This window comes from Sabethes cyaneus, chromosome 3 (assembly GCF_943734655.1).
Source record: "Sabethes cyaneus chromosome 3, idSabCyanKW18_F2, whole genome shotgun sequence".
NCBI classification, from domain to species: Eukaryota; Metazoa; Arthropoda; class Insecta; order Diptera; family Culicidae; genus Sabethes; species Sabethes cyaneus.
The window spans coordinates 155,541,520-155,566,619 of NC_071355.1; the positions used below are offsets into that span (position 1 = coordinate 155,541,520).

A 25,100-nucleotide genomic window follows, 5' to 3' on the forward strand; every position below is an offset into this window, starting at 1 on the left:
TAAATCAAATCCGTGTGACACGTAATCGGTTTTCGGAGATTTGAGCTGGGAAAATGAATCTAACCATTTGTTTGCGGCGATTTGAGTGATATTTTGTACAGCAGTTAATATTAATGGATTTCTCGAAATTTTGTTCAAAGAGGTATTAGGCCGTATGAATAAAAAAGTTAGAGCAAATGCTCCCATACGATTTAAACGGGGAAAGCAAAGTAAACTGTTTTATTCATACGGCCTATTGTTGCGGTAGTTCCGGAGAAACCCATGTCACGTAGTTTTCACATTTTTGCTTATAACTTTTAAACGAAACATACACACACACACGCACACACACACGCACACACACACGCACACACACACACGCACACACACACGCACACACACACGCGCACACGCACACACACGCGCACACGCACACACACACACACACACACACACACACACACACACACACACACACACACACACACACACACACACACACACACACACACACACACACACACACACACACACACACACACACACACACACACACACACACACACACACACACACACACACACACACACACACACACACAAACACACACACACACATACACACACGTGTTATAGTATAACAAAGATCCCAAAGTCTTCTAGAAGTTGAAAAACGTGGAACAAACTTGCTCTGCAAAATGATGTTTTGCTTAAGCGGTGCATTTTGCACCACTCTACCCTAACTTAACTAATGTTTATTTGAGCGTCTTAATAGAATAACTGAAACGATAAAGAGAAGAAAACAAAAATTGTTTATATCCTTTAATTCTAATTTTTGTTTTCTGAACTGAACTGACTGAATTTGCAAACGGATAATACAATTGTCAGACTAAGAAAATAGAAATAAACATTATGTACTAGGTACATTAATCTGATTCTGTACTTTGATAATATCGTAAGGTGGTACTGTGTAACTGTTTGCAAATACCTATATTCCGTGCACTAATAACTTCCAACATTGATAGTTAATGTCTACAATATTCGCAAGTACTTTCCACAATCATAACCATCAGCAACACTGACGAATTACCATCGTATTCGAGCAAATAACACATCCGCTTGGTTCCGGCAGTAAATTTTATTTTCAGGAAGCCAAACTTACTGGGTAGCTACAAATTACGAAAATCTCATTTTCTGTCGCTGAATAGAGCAAGCTGCACTTCCGCGAAAATGAGTTCGTTACGGCAAGGTAAAAGCGGGAAGGCCGACAGAACCATTCAATAAATAATTCATGATTTGTTACCTTGGTCTCCCACTTCGCCGCACTTCCTGGAGAGTGTGTTGACATTTTTCATTTCGAAATAAAAAAAGATTTCACCCCAGTACCAACCAAGACGATGGACGTGATTTCGTTACTCGCACAATCGGCTCTAGGAGCCAGAGAGCGGGTCGTGGCAGCGACGGAAGCTGCGCAGGACACTTTCACCCTAATGACATATTTTCACAGGTGAACGGCTGTTACATATGGCGCAATGTGTGAAAGCAAGTTTTGCTAGCGATTTATTCATCACACAACTTTTCTCTCGTATGGCAATGATGGAAGCCAACTTTTCACCCAACCGACATAGCACAGACATGCTGCGGGACGAGGAATCGTTTGAACAACACCCCTCTATCACCTCCTACGCAAGTAAAAACGCCAAACCAGCTATTATGGAAGCATAGTTCAGAAACCTGCAGGCGGAAGTTTTTCTTCTTGACATATCTTGACAGCAGGAAATCGAAATATGGAAATACAGAAAACAGGACAAAAGTTCGACTGAATGCGAATAATGGACCTTGTGGTGTTGAACCAGAAATGGGCGAAGAAAAAATCGGGCACAAAACGTAATGACGGTTCGTGTAGTGCCGTGATGTGCGACATGTATAAAACGTGTGAAACCATTTTTTTGGGTGGTTCATCACGAGATTGATGGTATTGAAAGGATTTCATTTGTTGCAATATGTTAAGGCTCGTCTGTAGAGATGATGTGAGGTACAAATAATCAAATTGTGGCACAAATAAAATGTGTGCTATTAGGGCGTGTTTATTTAGCAAACAAATTCAATCAGGTTCAAACAAAAATAGGTCAGCAGAAATAAAACAAAACGATTTAAGAACTTCTTATAAACTTGTGCTGATTTTGCAACAATAAGTGAGAAATCTGAATTCTTATGCCGGGTCTGAGCAGGGAAGAACTTTGTACTTTGAAGAAGTTATTGAAAAACGAAACCAAAAATATTTAGTTACTCATCCCAATAATTGTGATTGGAACTGTAATGTTGTGATTTAAATTTTTTATAATTCTTTTATCATTGTATCGTTTTACGATAAATGTTAATTGCTTTTCAGAAATACTATACTGAAATACAGGATTGACCTATTAGATAATTCAACGTAGCTACGAAAGAAAATTTTGGTTACCATAACCAAAGAAACAAACTGCACTGTAGGAAGTCGACCGAGGGGGAAGAAAAATTAATCCTCCGGCACATGTTGCGTAAAATCCTAATAAATCGACATTGGGGGTTGACGAACAACAGCAAGCAGCCAAGCCGAGAAAGTCACTCCAAGAATCAACACGACACTGATGGAATCATATCCTTTATGCTTGCTCATACTGCGGGATTGCTCGGGGGAAGCAGAAAATTGCGAAATACCGTTCACGGCGGCTGTTCAACAACATGTGTTTTATCATTTCATCGTTTAACGTTGCTCATTCCGGGTGACTTTCTTCATCGGTTGACTTCCTAGCAAGCGCCAGGCTCTAATCGAACGGCTGAGATCTTTTAAGGCGTACGTGTGGGGTTGAGTTCTGGATACGTTCTCTCCCACATTCGTCAGAAACGGAAGACAGTGGTTGTCATGGCATGTGCTCTAGTGAACGACAAACTTCTATCCCCGATTGATCTGGAATCAATGGTTGACATTGGCGTAATGGCAGAGAAAAACGACTCGGCTTTTCGGTCGAGATTAAAATAAGTACTTTATGGCGGGAAAAGAGATTTTCCCAGTTTCAATTCCAAGAATGCAGGCCAAGCTATTAAGGCTTAGCCAAAATGGAGTATTCGGCTGGTGTTATCTTTATATTCGTATCATCCTACGCAATTGGCAGACAATTTGGGTTAGCGTGTACTGCGAGAAGAGCTAGGCCAACCTTGCTTGAATAGATGTATGCAGTTAAATTACTGGGCTGAACAATTCAGATCGGTTACAGGCTCTAGTACAAACGAATCAAGCATCCTCTACTTCAAAGTAATAGCATATCAAAGGAAGATGATATGATATTTTTCTTTTCGGCCTCTCTAGTTGAGTAACAGTATACTGTCAAGCTCTCAGCAGACATGTCATCGTTGTTTTTATTACATCGTCGACTATATTCTTAATGTTGTTATTATTATTCATGGAGACTCACCAGAGATCTCAATATATCCTACCCTTTCGAAGTAGGTATCTATACTGCACCGTACTTCCTAAACTGAACTGGATATAGTATGTATATGCTGCAGCTATTGGAAAGGGATTTGATTCCGGTTTCGAGGTAAGTAGACACCGCTCATTTTGTTGTGATATCATTTAAATTACTAATAGAGCTTGAAGCATTATTGTCGTTATACAGTTTGATGGAAGGGATTTGCTACAATGGACACAGGGTTGAATTTTCATGTTGTAGATTAAATTAATTATGAACGTACTGTGAGAAGGAGCAGTGCTAGCTTACAATGGAGTTGCTGCTAGAAATTGTTGTTGGATATCAAACAATTCTAGAAATATAGCTTGGAGCAAAACATAGGTGACTTTCGCAATCCAATAACTTGCTTTAAACCGTCAATTGATGATCTTGCTTTTCCTATTAAGGCTGTGCATGATCTCGCGAAGTTTTGTCTTTACCGAAATCGAACGAAACAAAATTTACCATAGATTTAACTGTAAGTTAATGGTGTAATTTCGTTTATTTCCGTAGTAGGAAAATAAACTGTAAATGACCCCTCGTCTCCAGAGGTCAGAGATTGTTTGCTTCGTGACAAATCTAGACCAAGCTCATGCTGAGCTGAGATTAAACTAGGTTATAAAAAATACAATCTACTTTCACTGCAACCATTAGTAGGGTAGTGTCGTGACGGTCGGGCCACTGTTATGGTCGGGCCACCACAATTTTTTCAGTCTTAGTAACTCGAAATATCTATGTACAAGCATTGTAAAACTTCTTACTGTGACCGCTAACTTTTCACAATATTGTGAGTTTCAATCGTGTAATACGCGTACTGAATTTAGTGATTGAATCGTACAAAAAAAGTTTTTCAGGCGTAGTGAACTTTTTTTCAAGAAATGATTCATGAAGTGCAATTATCGAGATAAATATTGAAAACATATTAAGTGTGTTCTGCTCTATACGAAGACTATATAAAAGTCCCGTTTCAGTAAGATGTTTGGGTAGGGTAAGGCAAAATACGACAAAAGCGCGTTTTGTAAAGGTAGGGCCACTTAGTCATGGTTGGGCCACCATAATTTTTAGCGCGAAAGCACAATATTCGCTAGAAAACATCAGGCACGTGTTATAAGATGTAATAAAGCAAATTTAATATGTGAAAACCCTATATTGTTGTCGTTTTTTCATTGTAATAGTTCACTTCGGAAAAGGCGATAAATAACAATATTGATTTTACAAGATCGCTAAAATTTCACAAAAATGTAATTAAAAATAGAGTATTTGTGCTTATATGGGCCGTTGTTCACGAAATTCATTATTTTCTTGTCTCTACATAGAATTTCAATACGTATATCTTGGTTTTTCAGCGGTGGCCCAACCTGTACAACATGTCCCGACTATGACAACATTTTTTGTCTTCACGGAAATGCCTATAACTTTATTATTTTTCAAGCAATCAGTTCAAGATTTTCCAGAGATGTACCTTATTCTTAGACCTTTCCATCGATGTGTATAGATTACCGAAATTCTTTTTGAAACGGAAGTTATGGGCGAATGCCAAAACGTGGCCCAACCACGACGACATTCCCCTACTAAATGGGGGATATCAGCATACCAATCTTCTTGCTACCTTTAGTTCTTCAAGCTGTTACCATTGAAAGACACTATTGTTGAGCTAAACTTTTGATTTTTCGCTTTAACTTTTGATTTTTCGGAGAGCGAACTAATTTTGATTTTGATCTGAACATATTTTCACCCTAAAGGTACTTTTTTAAGCAGTCCTAAAATCTGAATTTTTATACGCCCCCATAAAAAATCCCTCTAACTTTTCCCCCTATTCAATAAGTTCGCATTTCTATCCGCGACCTACTAATCGGCATCTGCATTAATAGATTTGATATTTTTGGTCGGTAGATGCGTAAAATGCCATCTGTCTAAATTGTTTAACGGGGCATACACGCACCGCACCGCTCGGCAAACGGCATTCGTCGTCTCTTTTATTCTCTAGTGTTCTTATGGGAAACTGCGAGTTTGACGTCACACTCGCTGTTCATAAAGATGGTGGGAGAACAAAAGAGGCAAACATAGCATTGCACACGGTCCGACTACAGAACAGTGTTATCAAAGCAAATAACATTGAAACACATTGTTGCTTCTTTAAATCACTGAGAAAATCTTCGAAAATTATTGAAAAAGCTGTCTTTTCTGTTGTTTTTAATAAAGAAAAATTAATTATGAACATACATTTCTTTTGAAAGTATTGAACCACGTTTTCACCATTGGAGATTTCAGTAATTTCAAACCTATAATTCTTATTTCCAGAACCGAAACAGTGACTTGGCAAAACGATAGTTCATGAGTTACGCTGTAGCTGCTGCTACTGCTGAACAGGTTCCGTCAATTCAGAATTTATTTTCAGTTTTGTTATGAAATAATAAAACTTTCGGATAGTAACAAAGCCTTATATAATAGTAAAAAAGGTAGTAAATAATATGGTATGTGACAATTGAGTGCTTGACTTTTAGAGTGGTTGTAATCAGTGCTGAAAAATGTGATGGATTGGTTAGTAGCGAGGTGGCGATTGCCTTCAGCAGCTGAAAAATGTTCGTTTTTGAACAACAATTTTTAATTCATCATATTTCTTGTCGGAAACCCAGTAAACTGTGTTTGTGTGAACTAAATCTATGGTTAAGTGATTTGTGAAGATGTTCCTATCAAAAGATTTTGAAAATATGAATAAAAAAGTGCATTTTCGGCTCATTTATTTTCAACTGATTAAAATAGGTGACACTGCTTAACACGTTTCTTTCCCTATTTGAAACAATGTTGCGAAGCCCACACACGTGTGGTCAAATTTTCTCACACACACGTTTTCGTTCTAATGAACACACAGGCATGAGGATGTCGCTCGGAGACCCTTTTTTATATTTTCATGCCCTGGGGCGACTTCTTGCGACTGTGTATTTAGCTATTTAGCAATTAGCCACGGTTGTCGCTCTCACTCATCATTGCAACCCACGAGCACTTAATACCGAATGCTCACGAGGGCCCGCACTCTTATCCGCGTATGAAGTGAGGACGTAAGATAAAGAAGATAAGCAGAAGTAAACCAAAATCAGCAGCCATTCATCCTACTGACGCTCGTGGGCTGCTGACAGCACACGAGCTGCTGGTTTTATGAGCGGACTGCGCAGAACGACGCTACGATGCTGCGCGCTCGCGAGTGTGTCGGTAGCAGAATGCATGCACATAGCACCAGCGGTTGTTTAACGTACGCTTGGGTTGGTGGAGTCACTCGTGTGAGGCCCGGTACCTAAGATGGCTGCTCCATTACGAGACTGGGCAGCGTAGCCCTAGTAAATTCCATACCTAAATTAAACTACAAGCAACTACAGCTAGGAATATTCGGCATCAACCAGGGCGATGATTGGAAGCTCGGTACTTTGAACTACAGATCGCTAAATTTTGCAATGTGCTGCTCGAACAGCTTGAACCCCATAAATGCAGTACCGTAGCTCTGCAGCAGATCTGTCGGGAGAAGGGGAACGGGAGAAGGTTTGAAAGATCTGCGGTGAAAAGTTCCAGTTTTACTACAGTGGTAGCACACCGATGAACTGGGAACGGGTTTTGTAGTGTAAGACAGAACGCAGGACCACGTGATAGATAAGAAAGTGATCACCGAGAGAATATGTCTATTAAGGATAAAGGTCTATTTCTTCAATTACAGCATCTTTGCGCTGCCAGCACAGAGGTAGACCCGATGATGAAAAGGAAGCGTTCTAGGCGGGGCTGGAGGCAATATACCACAGTTCCCACGCAACATGCGAAAAGAGGCTAAGTGCAAATGAGAAATTCTCTTCGTATCTTTTTTCTTACGCTTATTACGATGTGCCTAAGTGCCACAAGTGCATTTCAACGCAATTTCACTTAATCAATAGAGAACTAATAAAGCCAGCAATCGTCTCATGCTTCAATAATCCGTTCAAGTGCAAAAGAATCTATGACTAGTCGATAGGCCCTTTTCACATGTTTCTCGAGAGCTGCTCGTCACGGGCCATTTAGATAATCATCGGGGATATGAACGTCCAGATTGGTAAGGAAGAAATGTATAGACCGGTAATAGGAACTATAACGGCCAACGAACTGCGCAGCTTCCGTAGACCAGGTGATCCAAAGCACTTTTTTCCCGCACAAAGATATCCCCAATGCCATCTGGAGATCAACTGAATAAACGTACAATGAATTAGCTTGACCAGCTTTTTTAGAGTGCACATATTTTTTTTAGAAAGGTATTTTTATTATCTACCACTTTGCTGAAGACACTGTAAAAAATTTTTTTTTGTTGAAAAAAAAGAAAAGAAAATAAAACTAAGAAGTTAAATATCTAAAAAAGCGTATTTTTCAAAAAAAAATTTTGTTTGACATGTTAAAGGTAACAATATTCACTACTTTTATAATATTTGGAAAATTTCATGCATTTTTAATTCATTCGCCAGCAATGAAACTTGTAGAAAAAGTAGTGTATATTGTTTTCTTTAACATGTCAAAAAATAAAATTTTAAAAAAATGCGCTTTTTTAGATATTTCACTTTCTAGTTTTATTTTCTTGTTTTTTTCAACAAAAAAAAATTTTTACGGTGCATATATTTTTTTAGAAAGGCAATTTTATCATCTACAACTTTGCTGAAGACACTATTTCGATCAAGTGAACCATTTTTCCAATATAAATTATTTAATGGTTTAGCACCATTTTTGGTTTGGCCCTTTTGAAACAGCAGTCTAGATCTTAAAAAAATACCTGATATGATAAAATGACATATTTTCTTAAACATAACAACTATGCAAAGTTTCAGCTAAATCAAAAATGACAAATTAAAATCGATTTGCGAAACTCCGTGGAATCATTCAAATGAAACGCAAAAATATTCAAAAATCGTTATTTTTTTCATTATTCGATTTATTTGAAAGTGTGGTCCCTGTCGCGTTAGGTTGTCAGCAAGTTCATGGCTCTCGATTCCATTGTGACCCAAGCAGTGAAATCTTGAATGATTCGAAGTTTTACGAATTTTTGAAACAGAAAATATTGGTTACAAATGAAGCGTACTCATACTCAGTTCAAATGGCTAAAACCAAATGTTATCATTTAAAAGCTTGTTAAGTTTTGTTGATAGAAAACTAGTTTACCCTATGACCAACCAACCCCAACAAATATTCAAGAATTTAAATTGTGACCAACATAACGTTTCTTTAGTTACGCTTGTCCGTTGTCCGTTCCAAATGTTAGGAAAATATTTTGCAATGTTTTTTGACAATATTCCTAAAAGGAGAGGCAATGTTGATCGTTGTGTTCCATCACGACGTCTCGAAATTGTCGGAATAGTGTGCGCGTAAAAGAAAAACTAAATCAACCAACGAACAACAACAATACCATAAGTCTGCCCTCCTAACAAATCTGTGACTTGCTCCATGAATTTCTACAAAGTGCACAATGCAGTGAGAACCTGGAGCGAGTGACCGAGACGGTGTGGCTTGTGGCAGCAAGTGGCATCACGACGAGGCGACAAAGCACTAAACTAGAGAAGTTTTCCCCGTGAAAAGTTTATGTTTATTGAATAGCGAGAATTTTTGTGTGGGACCTAACTCAATTCGTTACCAAACCATATCGTTGCAACGGACAGAGGTTAGAGAGAAAAGCTTTTATCACTACTGGTCGTTGAACGGGTTACACTGAGGCAAGGAACATATACTGGTGCCGAATGACACAACAAGGACGACGCCATGCGTGCCTAATTTGGAAAAATATGCGATCGAAAGTGAGTGAAAAAGTAAAATGGAAAATCGGACCGGATGTTTTCGATGTTTCTGGCGAAGCAAAATCTCACGCAGCCTCGTTTACATGTTGAGCTCGCATAAAATATTGGGCAAGAACTTTCTCCATGTCACTGGGGGACGCAACCCCGGAAGTTGGCGGTTTCATTCATTGCTATGCAAATTTGAATCGCAACTGCCACCCGAGAGACACGGCCGGGAAGTTCACCGGAAACAGCCAAATGTATGGCAGATAGAAGTGATCCTTGTGTAGGTGAATTTCCGGGATTGCAACTGTTAAAAATTAACAAATCATGGGGTAAACTATCTACTGTATTGCATTTCACAGAAATAAAAGTTTTCACAAACAGTTTTTTTTTATTTATCACTTAGCTGCATAAAAAATACAATCAAACAATAGCCATCCTCAACATCAACCTACTATTCGTTTAAACTCCAATGATCCTGATCCATCCGCGCTATCAACTGTTCGTCACGTTTCACGCAAAACAAAAACTCCTGATGCTGCAATTCGTCGTCTATTGGATTACTGTTTCCGCTGATTACAACCGATCAACCGGCCAATAAGCCTGCGAGCTACCCCGTGGGACAGTGTTGGCCACTGTAGTGGAAAGGAAGCCTTTAATTTTATTTGCTCCAACTGTCGACAGTTATAGAATATTAAAAGAAAATATATCGCCTCGTGACGAGGACCAGTCGACATGTACCCATTCATAACGAACAACAGGGAGGAAGGGACCCAGACAGACACAAGCTCGCTACCAATCCTCTAACGCGATCCGTGCCCCGACCGAAGGTGCAAAGAATCAGGATCGGGCAATCTAGCCAACGGCAAGAGACACAAAACGGTGAAATGAAATTTTCATCCCGTATTCTCGTAACATAAGACCGAAATTAGGTTGAATCACCATTTTCAGTATCAAGCTTAATTGAATTACAATTGTATCCTTTTCTCTTTCGGCATTCGCCATGCCTTCCGGTTTGCCGTAGTCAGTCCCTTTCAACGATGGCATTGAGTGGGATGGAACGGGCACGGAGTGTGCGAAAATTTATGGTCTGGCTGGGACACACTGCGACCCTTATGTGCTGGAGGGTGGTGCTGGTGTCGTCGTCTGAGCGTAAGGCATACGCTAAATACCGGCATTGCAGCAAGCCCGTCCCTGCCGACATGTCGGTTATCATCGCACACTAACGGGGCGACAATATCCAATGATTCTATGAAATCGACTTGCTACTAGGCAAACAACCGTGTTTTGGCTTCCCCAAACAACACGGGAAGGAGTGATTTTGGAAAACACCGATGTCGCTTTCCGCTCAGTTCGGTGCACGGCAGCTAGTTATCCAGTTAAGGGGAAAATCCTGAGTGAAACTGTGCTCTCTGTGTGGAACGTGGCAGTTGATGATTATTATGAATAATTCTTTTTGTTGCGAGTAGTTCTAATGTACTAGTTTTATTGTTTTAATGTTTGATATCTCAAACTTTTTAATGAGGCAAATAGGCTTTATTTCAATTTATTGCTTAATAATTATTGATATTGATAAAGGCTCGTCATCGCAACTAGTACTGTGAGCCATTCGGGTCATTTTGCGCATTTTATACTACGGTATCTTTTTATTTCGCTGTTGTGTGAGTGACATACTTTTATAGTCGTTTGTGTATAGATGTTTCAATCTATCTTCTAAATCAAGTCACTCAATCGTTTTTAATCAGAACTGACCAAAATGATTAAGAAGAAATGTCTAATACTCAGCGTTCTGCACACTTCTGTACTAATCATTTACAACTTAAAAAGAGCAAAAGACGAAGCTTTTACATAACATTTAAATGAAATATATTAAAGTGACAAGTTTAACATTAAATTAAAGTTAATGGTTGCATCCAGAAAATGGACGCAGTAAATACTTTAGTAAGCAAACCACGCCATGACCATGATAATCGTATAGGGTAAATGATTTTGAAATGGACCTAGTCGAATTCTGATCTTGAATGGACCTATTTTTAAATAAGAATTTTAGGATATAATTATCAAGTCTTTGTATTGTATTTAGCTTTTATGTTTATCTTTAATCATTTCTGAACGTAAATATTCTAAAATTAAATTAAAATTATAGCCAAAACCACTTTATTGCCGCTTATTTAAAAGTAGCTGTTTTTCAGCGTTTTGGCAGTCACCATAGAGTATTTTCAAACTGTTACTACCCGGAACCCTTCTGGTTTGAAATAAAACAATACTCTTAAAATGATGCAAAAATATGTGTAATTTCAATTTAGGTATTTAAAAGTTCAGTAAAACCAGTAAAATCTTCAAATTCCTTAAAAATGTTAACCCCCTTTTTTGATCTTGAATGGACCTAGTATTGATTTTAGAATGGACCTAGTTTTGCGCTCCGAGACATCACTGGCGGTAGCTATCATTGCCTACCACTAACGAACTCGTCGTTGTATATTCATTGAAACTGCTTGTTGTCACTATAGTATCTCCGTTTATAACTAATCTATAAGCACGGGATATTGAAAGTAGGCTGGATTTATAGCCTAAATAAAAACTTAATTATATTGATAAAACTAACTATCACTCATCCTTTTTCGTAGTTGCCTCATAGTGTTTGTACATTGTAGCCTCTAGTTTTGAAACTAAAAGTCTTCCTAATTAGTTAGCTAACATATGTCATTTTATGCTTAAAACAATATAAACTTAATTTATTCTCAGTATTGTACAAAAATTTTAACCATCATTGATTAAAAGATAAGATGGATCAAAAGATAAGAGGGATACTAACTGCCTTCTGTTAAGGGGGCATAGTACCTTTTCAATTTTTTAAAACCTAAATTTTTTTATTGATTATTTCGAAAGATTAACATTTTGACCATATGTGTTTGAAGTCGCTTGCATGAATTCCAAATATTGACAAAGTTACAGCTATTTGTACTGCGCATGTCTGGAGCGATTAAACAACGAGTAAAAACTTCAACGTCGTTTTTCTCGAAACCCGGTTTTGAAAGTCGGTACCATAAATATCTCAAGAACGGCTCAAGCAATTCTTATGATTCTTTTTTTGTTTGAAAGCCAACAAAATTATCTAGTGTTTGACCCATCCTTTTCTTGATATTGTAATTTTTGAATTTTTTAGAACTGTTTAAAGTCAATTTTTTCGCTTAAAACCATACTTTTATGTTTCAATGTCCGCCAGTTTGTTATGTGTTCGAATTCTAAAAAAGGATGGATCAAACACGAGATAATTTAATGTTCTTTCATGTCGTTTGGAATTTTTCAATTCGGATAAGCCCCCAGCGCCAATCCATGGTACACGCTATGTCCGAAGGCAATTATTGTTTAACTTTCATGCTCCTCAGATTTTTCTTCACTGGATGTTAGTATTGGTCAAAATAATTAATTTGGAGAAGGTCTTGAAATATTCTATCTTGGGTTTTTTGCAAAATTCGATTTTCAAGGTTATATAGGGGTTATTCCCTCTCATATGATCATATCCGCTGTAATCGACCTTCTCCGATTTCAACAAAATTTGGTATAACTGCTCATTCCGACCCCACATTCGATTTCCCAAAGTTTTGTACAGATTGATCAATCCCCCTTGCAGTGACGCTTCTCCAATTTTCTTAGATTTTCGAAAAAACTCATTTTTCATTGCATGTCACTGCAAATTATGCTAAACGGGACAATTCTTGTATCATTAAAAGTAATGCACAGAAGAATGAAACAAGTTATTTGAGAATACAATTCTGAAGACTTATATATAGCTTTATTGTATAGGACACTCTAATATTGGAACTTCGAATTGAGTTACGAAGCTAATATTCCAAACGCTATTTAAAGTGGTTATCCCTGCTTAACTATCTACAGGCAACATCGTAAAAATGGTTGGAATCAAAATTTTTTTCATGGACAAATAACGTCCTGTATTTTCCATATAAATACAGCAAAAAGTTTTGCTGTAAGTTTAAGTTTTGACAAAACTCAGATGAGAAATAGTTTAAACACGTTAATCAAGCATATACCAAAGCTTCAAAACACCTTTAGCGCGCTGACCGAAAACCCTAAGGCCAATAAAATTCAACCGGATCCTGTAGTCACAAAATCAGACTCGTCTGAGTAAAAAGAAGCAGCCACTTCTGATGGTTAAGAACGCCAACTTCCTCACCCTCGTGAAACTTTGTGATGCCCAACCGCCCTACAAAATTACCCGGTTTGGCAATAAAATCATCCGTGCGTCAATGGAGGATTCAGAAATTAGGTAAAGGCCTGGATAATGATATGGTGCAAAAAATATAAAATTTGGATCAATGTCTGGACCATTTTCGAACTGGATATGCTTAAAAAAATAATTTTGTATTTGATAATTTTCTAGTTTAGTTAAAATAATTATGAGGCTCTGAATAAAGTAAAATTAGGCCATTACAAATATTTTATAAAGTTTTTGTCCTTCCAGTGTTGGGCCACTAAAGGGGGGGGGGCAAAGTGAATTTTTTAATCGAGCAAAAAACATGGGTTTGAAGCATTTTTATTTAAAGTTTAAGCGTGAAAACCAAATCTGTTCTTGCTTTTAATATATACGTTATTATTTTCCATGCAAAAATGTACGAAAAGAAGACAAAAACGAGAGAATTTTTTTTGGACGATTTTCGGAAACTCCGAATTCGAATTTCCATTTCTGTTTCGTGCTAGAAGTGTTAAGTACACTCATTTTTCGAGTTTTTCAGGCTGTAGAGCCCACGGACAATTGATTTTATACTTATATCCTCCAAATTTTTTTTAGCCCTCCGATTTTTCAAGCCAATTTCCAAAGGGGGGGGGGGGGGGGGGGGGGGGTGACAAAAACTTAAAAAATATTTTGCAAAGGCCTTCTTATATTCCGCCGATAAGTAAGCAGGTTGACTTCATATCACCTTTTGGTCGATTGACAGATAGATTAAAAATCAGTTTAGTAAAATATTCAAAATCATGCAACCGGACTAACGTTGTACTACGTCATCCGTGGTCGTATCTTATACACAACCCCTCTGATTTTTTTCTTGGGGGATGCAAAGTTTTCTTTAAGCACCTCTCCCCTCTGACTTGTGACAAAATTAATACCTCCTTGTCCACCGAAATTGAGTGACACTGAGATCTAAAATATTCATTTTTAAACTCCCTATTTTCTATCTGGTACAGTTCTTCATCGACTATCATTTAAAATTGAAACCTAGTTTCTAAGCTTACCTTTAAACCTAGTAGAATTACCAAGTCTAATTTTTTCAAGCACCATTTACAGTATGATTTCGAATTTGACAACAAATGCGTGTCGCCTATGTTGCCAAAATCGAAACCGTGGCAAAGTCTAGACCATTTTTCTACTGAAAAAATTGCATATAAATGTGTCAAAAATTGAATAAATACCACTAATTAACGAATTTTTCACGATTGCAACGGTTTTATATACAAAATGTTCGACAGGGGCTGTCGCAAACCTTTAGATGCTTTGCAGTAAGACGTAGTCCTACGTCAGTAAAAGTCTGACCTTTCGAAATATGTAGTCACTAAATAAAAACTAGAACCCCACTGTACTTGATAAACTACGTTTAATACAAGTTATATTACATATTTTTAATGAATGCTTTAAATTTTTGAAACTAACAGGCGACATAATTTTTTTATGACGTGGAAATCGTTTCAACCATATCTGAACAACAGGTAATAATAAATTCCCAATATACAAATGTCACACACAGATACATACACAACGCATATCAAGTCACTGAAACATTGTTCAATTGTTGGGCTGACATAAAAACAAGACTCTCGGAGACTGTGACCGATTTCAAATTTTTCAACCGACTTTCATACCTTTCTAACAGAGTATAAGAAAGGTAAAAGCTGTTCAACCTTGTGTCCTATTAATAAATAACAGTAGTATAGTTGTACTATTAAAAAAAATTCTTTATTATTATTTTGTTCATTTACATGGAAGAAACTATGACAATCCTAATTTAGGTCCATTTCAAAATCAAAAATAGGTCCAATTCAAGATCATGTTGGGTCCATTCAAGATCAAAAAAAGGCTTTGGCAAAAAACGATATATTTAATAAAAGTTTCATCAATTATACATTTTTAAAGTACTGATAATGTAGAAAAAAGGTGGTACTTTCCAACAAATAGTAACATCACCACATATTATTTATAAATGACGAGTAAATTGAGCAGGAGTGCGAGTGATGGTGTTAAAAAGCGCTAAATAGATCCATTCAAGATCAATTACCCTACAAGTAAAAAAAAAAGAAAAACTCCCAGTTCTGATTTTAATCCGAGACTTGCCGTGCGAACGTCGACAACGTAGGGTATTGTCGTTATCGTCGGGCCAATGTTATGGTCGGGTCATCACGATTTTACAGTTTTAGTAACTCATGATATCTATGATACAACCATTGTAAAACTTCTTACTGTGATAGCTAACTTTTCACAATATCGTGAGTTTCAATCGTGTATTCAAAACACCTGTATTGAATTCAATGACTAAATCTTACAAAAAAAGTTTTCCAAGCGCAATGAACTTTTCTACAAGAAATGATTCATGAACCGCAATAATCGAGATAAATTTTAAAAATGTATGAAGTGTGTTATGCTGCACACGAAAAGTATAGAACAATCCCCTCCATTAAGGTGTTCGGGAAGGCTAAGGTGAAATACTAGAAAAGCGCTATTTGTAAAGGTCGGGCCACTTGAGTAGTCATGGTTGGGCCACCATAATTTTAAGCGCAGAAGCGCAATAATCGCTAGAGAATGTCAGTCACGTAAACTGTGATGAAATAAAGCAAAATTATAACGATAAAAACCTAGATTTTTGTTGTTTTTTCATTGTAGTTGTACACTTCGAAAAAGGCGATTGTAGCAATATTGATTTTACATGATCGCCAAAATTTCGCAAAAATGCAATTAAAAATAGGGTAGTTGTACCTATATGAGCCGTTGTTCACGGAATTAGTTCTTTTCATGTCTCTATATAGAATTTCGAAACGAATCCACACCACACCTGCTATCGTCGCGATTTACTTTTTAATCCATATCCAAATTTTCTAGTTCGTCCAATTGAAACATTCTGCGCATCAGACGCTTTTTCACTTTCCAACATTATTTCGAGTTATTAAGGGGGACCCCACTCTGGAAGACCGAAAAATAATAGATTTTCGTAATTTCAGATACTAGAATTAGAGATAAGTGTTGGGGTATTTTGGTTATTGGTTAAGGTATATTTGAATATATATTTTGTATTTTTTGGATACCAGAATAGTGACTACTATGGTGGTAGGCGGGCGCGTGAATGGCCTCTAAAAATGGTTACTAGCTGGCGGGAACCAACGGAGTATCTTAGAACGGATTTCAAGGATGATTTTGAAGCTTAAGGTCAATACCTAAATTGTTACGTAGCGGTTTTCGAAAATTCGAAAAACTACCAAAATGGCGGCAATTTTTCCAAAAGAAGGTTGTTTTTTCTTCAAAAATCGCCAATTAAGAGCTCATAAAAAATTCAAAAATCTATCTATCAAAAAACGGCTACGTAGGGTAAGGGCACTATAATTCGACCTATGAAACCAACGCATGGCTAACAAAATGCAATATATTGTCCAAATAGCGCTATTTTTTCGAAAATATGATAGAATAGTACAAAAGGATGTATATTCAATTAACATTTAAAAGGAAATAAGTGTACGATTTATATTTTTCACTCATTTTCTTGTTTCAATTCAATATCCAATTGGGTTAATTTTCGACCTCTTGTTTTAGTTTTCGACCCTTGCGTGTTCTGATATTCGACCCAAGTACAAAGTAATGTATTTTCAGTCGAGGGTTGTTAAATTGATGAATTTAATGCAAAAAAACTACAACATTTCTGTAATATCACATTGGTATTATTATTTTTAAACTAAACCGTAAACCTTTTTTGTAGACTATTTCAATTACCGCTCTCCTTTGAATGAATAGCTGGAAAATGTTTGAAACGCAATCCCGGAAAACGCCTGAAATCATATAGGGGAACTGTGGGTAAAATGAACAGGGGGGGTAAAATGAACAGGTAGCCAAATTCCCAGTAAACCGATTAAAATCTGTTCCATATCAATAGGTATCTTCTCCTAGAAGTATTTCAAACTATTTGAGACAATATGTGGTGATCATAATCGTTCTAAAGTGAAAAAAATTGAAAAAGTAAAAAATATTTGTTGAAATCTGACGCCGATGTTAATTTCCACTATTAGTATATAAGCTTTTTTGGCGAAACAAATTAAATTTCGACTATTTGTATCATTTAGTGTTGTTTGCTTATCACTGTCCTGCGGATTTGTCGAAAATTCCAAATATTTTTATCAACTGTTTGTTTATAATAAACACTAGAAAACAATTGGTGTTTTGGGGGGGAAAATGAACACTTCACTATGGGGGCAAAATGAACAGTGTGTATAATGATGTTTTATTTTCCATTTATCAGCAGCCAGGACCTAAGTACAATTCAATCAATAAAAATGATGAAGTTTCTCGAAAAATGACGGAAATGACCGATGAAGCGAGTTGAAAGTCAAGCATTGTATGAACCTGGCGAAGATACATTATGTTAACTTTGTGGAGTCCTATTTTAATTCCAGCAGCCTTGTTGAATATCTACAGCTTATGTAGAACAATGGTAAGGTAAAATAATGTTTAATTTATCCAAGCTACATGTTAACTTTAGTTTTCCATGACATGTTCATTTTGCCCTCACTGCATGTTCATTTTACCCACACGAAAAAAATCAGGCTCGAATGTAACGCTTTCGGAAATAAGGAATTTTTCATGACAAATCGTCTTTTTTCAAACATCTTTATATTTTGCTACATGGAATATGAATCCAGCTTTCAATTCATGTAGTGCGTTCAGCATTTGGTTGGTTCCTGGGGAAGCAAATGGCGAAATTGCTAAGGGTGTTCATTTTCCCCCCAGTTCCCCTACATACTTTCGGGTCTGGTTACTTTCCACTTCAATTTTCGTACTTTTTTAAACATCTAAAATTACATAATAAAAAACAAATATGCACTGCAACAAAAGAAAATTGGACAGAAATATTGCATGAGTTCAGTATCCTAATATACTCATTTATGGTAATTTTGATTCCGTATCTGTTTTCACTAGACGAAAAGAAAACACTCGAACTCCAGGTCCAGTTTAAAACACTTGATTATTTGGACGTACAGACGCAAATTTTGATGGGGTATTGCAAAATTTGTAGCAAAATAACAACCTTAACAATATCCTAAATAATATAAATTTGCTGTTTGATTTAGCAATACAGGTCGGACTCGATTATCGGGGTGAATTTTTTTTTTAAATAGGTTTTTTGAAATATATTTTCGTTCAAAACGTATTTATCATTATAAAAAAAATTTTCACCCGGATAATCGAGTCCGTCCTGTATATGGTTTGTTTAGGTTTGTCAAAAAGAAAGCTCTTGGTTGCAAGACTACAATTAAGCAAATCTTATGCATTATGCAAATGCTATTGCAATTGCACCAGACTCTTTTTGATATTGTTTGTTTGTTTGTTTATTAAAGACACTTTGCACCTTTCGGTGCATTCGTGTATGATTATCTGGTAGAGGTAAAGGTTTCACTTTTCACTAATATACTCGTGTATTTTATTTCTCTGTTTATACCTAGTTCTTTTAGCAATGTTCCGAGTTAGTTTAGCAAGGTATTAATATATGTAATATAATTACCCAGTTGCTAATATTCTGCAGGTGTAATGCTAGATAACATTTTCAAATCTCGAATTATAAAAATATATAAAATATTAATGGTGTTACAAATATCCTATAATGATGTAATTGACGTAAGGCTTGGTTTGAAGTTACACGCAATATATATATCAACAAACTACGTTCGATGATATATTTAGCTGTGGTTCGCAGAAAACTTTCTGAACAACCCAATAATTTTCTAAGGAGCTCAAGAAGTTGTAAAACCATGCATTTACCCATCCACATTAAGCCACCATCATCGATTCAAGTTCGTTGCAGTTCCCTGCTACAACTTTTGCTTCTTTTTTTCTCATTTCTTCCGCTATTTCAATTCACTACCTGCACAAATAATATCCTCCAGGGCGCGCATCTTGTGCCCTCATTCTCTAGATTTCCTCCACTGAAATGAAACGAAGCTTCATGTATGAGCTGAATTAAAAAAATACAACGTGACTGGCATGAATCATTTCCGTCGAAATGAAAATACTACCTACTAACAATCATTTCGGAACGCAATCTTGGTCCGATTTGAACGACCACGCCATGGCGGAAGTAGCCGTGCAACGGGATAGCCTAAGGAAAGTTAGCCAGTAGCTAGCCCTGCTGCTTAACCCAAACTCTCACCAGCGCCACCGCCTTTCCGCCGCTTGCGGAGGTAATGAAAGATAATTTGGCTTAACGGATCTCAGCTTCACCGAGCCGAGTTCCAACTCTTCCTCCCACCTTGCCCTTTGGAGCCTGGCAAGCCAATCACTCCCTCGAATGATGCTGGGGATTGATTGTCAGTCGCAGTACAGTACGTGAGCTATGCCTTGGTTGCAACTCGTGAGCAAAATAGAGAATCGTCAGACAGGAAGAAATGAGCAACAGAATAAACGCAAAAAAGTATTCCGCGGGCGTTTGGCTCCTGGGGCTCGGATGGGGGAAAAATCTGCGAACATAAACTCCATTGCAGGACGGTTGTTTCACCTCTGCCGATATCTGTTATTTCACGTTTAATGAAAAAGACAGACAAACTTCGTAGAATTCATGATGAAAGACAATGTGGGTTTGGGGGCCAGCCAGGGAATACGGGAAACCGTGCGGGATAGACTCTTGACTTGATGGGAGCCGATTTGAAGTGCGAACCGAACTAGGGGGAGGAAGTTACTCTTGTGAGAAATTCAATTTCGTTGTAGCAAAATTCCGTTTACACATATTGTTTTGTTTCGTCTACTCTACTTCTAGCGGTTCTGGAGGATCCGGAGTTCACCGATGTCATCGAGAATATCACCGTTCCTGCCGGCAGAAACGTTAAACTGGCCTGTTCGGTGAAGAATCTAGGGTCGTACAAGGTAGGTGCAAGATACCGCACTGAATTATTCAATTTATTTATGTTATCAATCCGAGATTATGAAATGTATGTGTGTATGTGTGTATGAGTTTCATAGTGCGTATACGTTCGATAAATAATCGAGCTGAACACTCAGAAATGAACAAAAAGTTGTGCATGAACTGGAGTATGGGTGCTTCAAATGGCTAATTTAATTATAAATCAATCGAATCGATTGATACTTTGAATTACTCATGCAGCTTAATAACATATTTTTGAAAAAAAAGTCTTATGTCCATATAATCATGGTATGCAGAACCCTCTTTATCAAACTGCTTAGAGCTGTTGAAAAAATGTTACTTGTTATCACAATGAGTAAAGAAGTTTATTTACAGGAAATGTTTGGTTTATGTTATAATAAACAAGCTACTTTTTGTAGTTAAAGTAACTGTTTGAATCACGCACTAGACTAGCTCTAACGAATCTTATGGAAACTAATTCCACCTGTCTACATGGAGAGTGTAATTACACCAAAATTGCATTGGTTCATTGATGGAAAAGCATAGCGTCATAGACTTTCCAAGGATTTAGTTGCACTCGACGCTAATTTGAGTTGGATTAAATTTGGGATTTTTTGTTACGGCTGTCGAGTTTAGAGTACCCATTTCTGTTTATCACATCCATCTGTTCTTATTAGTTTCCATGGATGGGCTGGGGAAAATCCCAAATTAAGGCCTTCCCCAAGCAGACATAAAAACCTCAGAGACGATTCAGTTTTATTTACTACAAATGAAATGAATAACTGTTGCACAATCTGTTAAAACAAATTTCTAGTTTTATTTCATCTGCTACTTATGACGTCAAAAAAATCGCACTGCGATCTGGAATATCTCCGCATATTCGTGCCATAATTGACCAACATTTTCATTAAAAATCAATCTTTCATCAATGGTTCTTTTAGGACTAGCTGTATGCATAAAAATCAGTAGGAATAGAGTTAAAAGTGCAATAGAAAGTACCCTAATTTTTTATGTCCGTGACGTATAGGTTAAACAATGAGTTTTATTGTGCACTTAAGTACCCATATTAAACTTGATTGTCTTTCATTTGTTTTAACCAGCAAGTAAAAGTTCATCAAAGCAAAGTGTTTTGCAGAAAGAAAGTTATTATCAATCGGCTTTCCTCTCATAGCAACGAAAATGATTTTCATAAAAACTGAGGTCGACTAACTGAATATATTTATTTTGTTAGAGCAACCAGATTTTGTAAATTGCCAAAATTTAATAGTGCGTTGAGTTTACTCACCTATCTTATCAATATGCACGATAAAATTTAATGCGCATATACTGCTTACCAACGGAGGTTGCTCAAACTTTGTGAAATATTCAGTGAGATATTTTATTATGGTCGCTATAAACCAAATCGATTAGACTGATCTGACTGTAAAACTTTAACTTTTCTGTTCACGGATGTATTTTCAAGTTCACAAAGCTGGCAGACTAATTTGGCTTTTTACCAGAGTGAAAAGCGAAAAACTTTATTAAATTATGGTGGTGCCTGTCAAACAGCGAAAGCTTAATCGGTTGTATTGCTGCTTTCGGCAGAGTGTGATATGATTACTTGAATTTATAACCTAATTCTTGAAGAGGCAATGAAAACCTTTGAAGAGTGACCCACTTGACCAAAGGCAGTTTTATAGCGGTCATCAAGAAGTTCTCGTGAAGCTCCAAGTTTTAATAGCGGTTTTATAACGGTAATAAAACTAACAATTGTTGCTTGGGTTAGCACCTATTTTTGAGAAAAGGAAATCAATTGCGTAAAAATAGTTCTAGCAAAGTCTAAATTCATTTCCGGTTTCAAATTAAATTTCAATTTTAGTTTCAAGCGTAATTTAAGCTCAATTTCAAGTTCAAATTCAACACTAAGTTCATGTCCATTTTCAACACCGATTTTGAATTTGAATTTGAATTTTTGATTTTGATTTTCAATTTGAAGCGCAATTTAAATCCAATTTCGATTCTTACTTTAAATTCAATTTCATGTCCTCTGCTAAGTCTAATTTCAAGTCTGATTTCAACTTCGATTTTAAGTCCAACTTCAAATATAAATTCAGTTTCAAACCCAATTTTAAGTCTAGTTTCAAACCCAATTTAAAATCTATTCATTTCTATTTTTTTAAACAGTCCAGTTAGCTTCAGGGTACGAGGCTGGTTTAACAAGTCAGTCGACGTATGTTCGAATCTCGGCTAGGCGGTGCTGCTAGGTAGAATCAGTAGAATTAATGCACTAGCCCCGTCATTGTCCTGTACTCTAATTGCCGGCAGTGAAGACTATCGATAAGGAAGGGTCAAGACTTAGAAAGACGTTTAAGTCCAACCCAACAAACATTATTGTTGCATAATTGCTTCTTAAACGTTTGTTTCTAGGATATTGGCTATATAATAGTTGAATAAGTTTCTATTCAAATAAAATGTTTGTAGGGAAGGCTTTGCTTTTGTCATTTCCATTTTTACCTTTTCGTTACTCACGTCAAAACAGAACGGAATTCACTCGAATACTAACGCCTCTTGGTGAAAGATTTATGAAACTTTGTCCTCCAATTGAAAAATCTTGATCTACTGATTAACATTACTTAAAACAGAATCCCGATATATACCGAGATAAAGTTATCGTTCCTCAAAATATAACAGCGCGAGTAACCGTGGGTTATGTCCAATGAAATGAAAATTATATTCTGTCATATGGAATTTTTGAATATTTTTTTCTTGTTTGTTTTTTTGTTCTAATCTTTTAATGATCAAATTTTTGGTTGTTGAATAGTTGACAATGTCGGTTTTCCTGAATATTTACTTCAAAATCCCATATGTCATGAACTAAACAACGCAGTGCGAACAGTTTCTTATGAAAATATTAGTGAATTTTGTTAGCACATTACCAGGTAGATACCTAGTCCATCTCTCGTCGCTCTCCAGAAAAATAAGTGAAAACTGAACAAACTGGGCCGAGAAAGAGGAAAAACAGGAGAGAAAATGGGACATAACAAGAGAAACAAAATAGCAGGAAAGAGACGGAAAAAATAGGAAGACGGTACAGAAGAATAATGAACGAAAGAGAAAAGAAAACGCAATTCTAAAGAAAATGAGAATAAACTGGACAGAAAAAAAGAAAAAACGGGACAAAAAAGGAGGAAAAACGACATAGAAAAGGAGGAAAAGATAAGGATACATAAGTGGACCTGAAAATGGGGAAAACGGAAGAAGAAACACGCAAAACGGAACAGGGGGTAATAAGAACTCAGGAAAAGGGGGAAAAACTAGACAGGAAAAGAAAAGAAAAGGAACAGACAAAGATGAAACAACGGAACAAAAAAGGAAAAATGAAAGAGAAAAAAGGGAGAACCAAACAAAAAAGAAAATGCGAAACAGAAGACAAGTTTTTTTACCAAACCTTGTGATTTTAGTCATGACCTTGAAATGCGGTCAGGCATATATTAATATTTTTTTGAAACGATGGTTCTACAATTCATGAAGGGACGGTAAGGGAAAGTAATGAAGAAGGATTTTTGGGAATGGAGGGGAAAGAGTGGAAAGGAAGGATAATGGGTAGCTACGCTTAACAAGTTGTCGTTATGACTCCTACCTTTTGTCCAATGCTGGAAGGTGCATGGGTCGAACCAAGCTATAATCTGAGATTATAACCGGATTCGAGTCCACACCACCCGCCAGGGCATGTGGCTCGCTGGTACCCATGTACGTATGAACCACAGAGGCGCTGGACAAAAGGAGACTGCACGACTCCCCTTATTAATGTAGCCACATGGGTTGGGCTATTTTTTAGACACAAATTGTGTCTCTTCGTTCACCTACTGTAGAAACCACCGACCGAGAAGTTTAATCTAACTTTGTGTTTACTGGCGGGACGACGACACTATGCAGGCCCTTGTGATTTACAAGGTACTGCGCGTGAACGCTGTTCGTCTGTCAGCGTGTTCGCCGCGATTCTCAGCGCGGGGTTTCGGAGGAAAGACTAAAATCACGAGGTTTGGTCAAATGTTCACAGGAACGGGGCCGGATTAATTTTAAGTCGTATTTGAACTCTGCTTTCAAGCACAATCTGCATTCCAATTTCAAGTCTAATTATAAATGTAATTCCAGCTTCAATCTCAAGCCCAAATTATGTACAGTTTTAACTTTAATTTCAAATCCAATTCAATTCTATGATTCTAATGATCGAAAGATCATTCAAATGGCCTTGGGTCCCTCAAAATGACCAACGGCCAATTTACGAAAACCGCAAATGAAACTCTGGAACTAATGATGCATACTCATTTTCCAGGATCGCTCTTACTCACCGATCAAGTGCAAAATTTTAATAGCATGCAAAATGCTACAGAAGAACAAGTGGTCCGAAATGAACCTACTAGGACACTAGATATGTTCAGCGAAGAACCTACAATTTTAGCAAACTTAATTTTCTCATACTCTAGAATTGAATGGGCTATCGATTCTTTCAGTCCATTCAAATCACCTGGTCCAGATGGAATTTTTCCGGCACTTATTCAAAAGTGCAAACCGGTAATAATTCCCACTTTAGAAAAACTATTTAGGTCAAGTTTTGTACTGGGATATATTCCAAAAATGTGGAGGAAAGTCAGGGCAATATTTATACCAAAAGCTAATAAAAAAGATAAGTCCTCTCCCAAATCATTCAGACCAATTAGTCTCTCGTCAATTTTCTTGAAATTAATGGAA

General features: G+C 36.9%; 1 protein-coding gene across 1 annotated transcript in view; it reads left to right on the forward strand.

The window, feature by feature from the left end:
* Nucleotides 1–25,100, forward strand: part of LOC128740303 (lachesin-like) — a 161,032-nt gene that overhangs the window by 58,712 nt on the left and 77,220 nt on the right. The window contains exon 2 of the mRNA XM_053835842.1: nucleotides 20,265–20,371. Within this exon, the coding sequence (XP_053691817.1) occupies nucleotides 20,265–20,371 (107 nt within the window). The remainder of the gene's footprint in view (nucleotides 1–20,264; nucleotides 20,372–25,100) is intronic.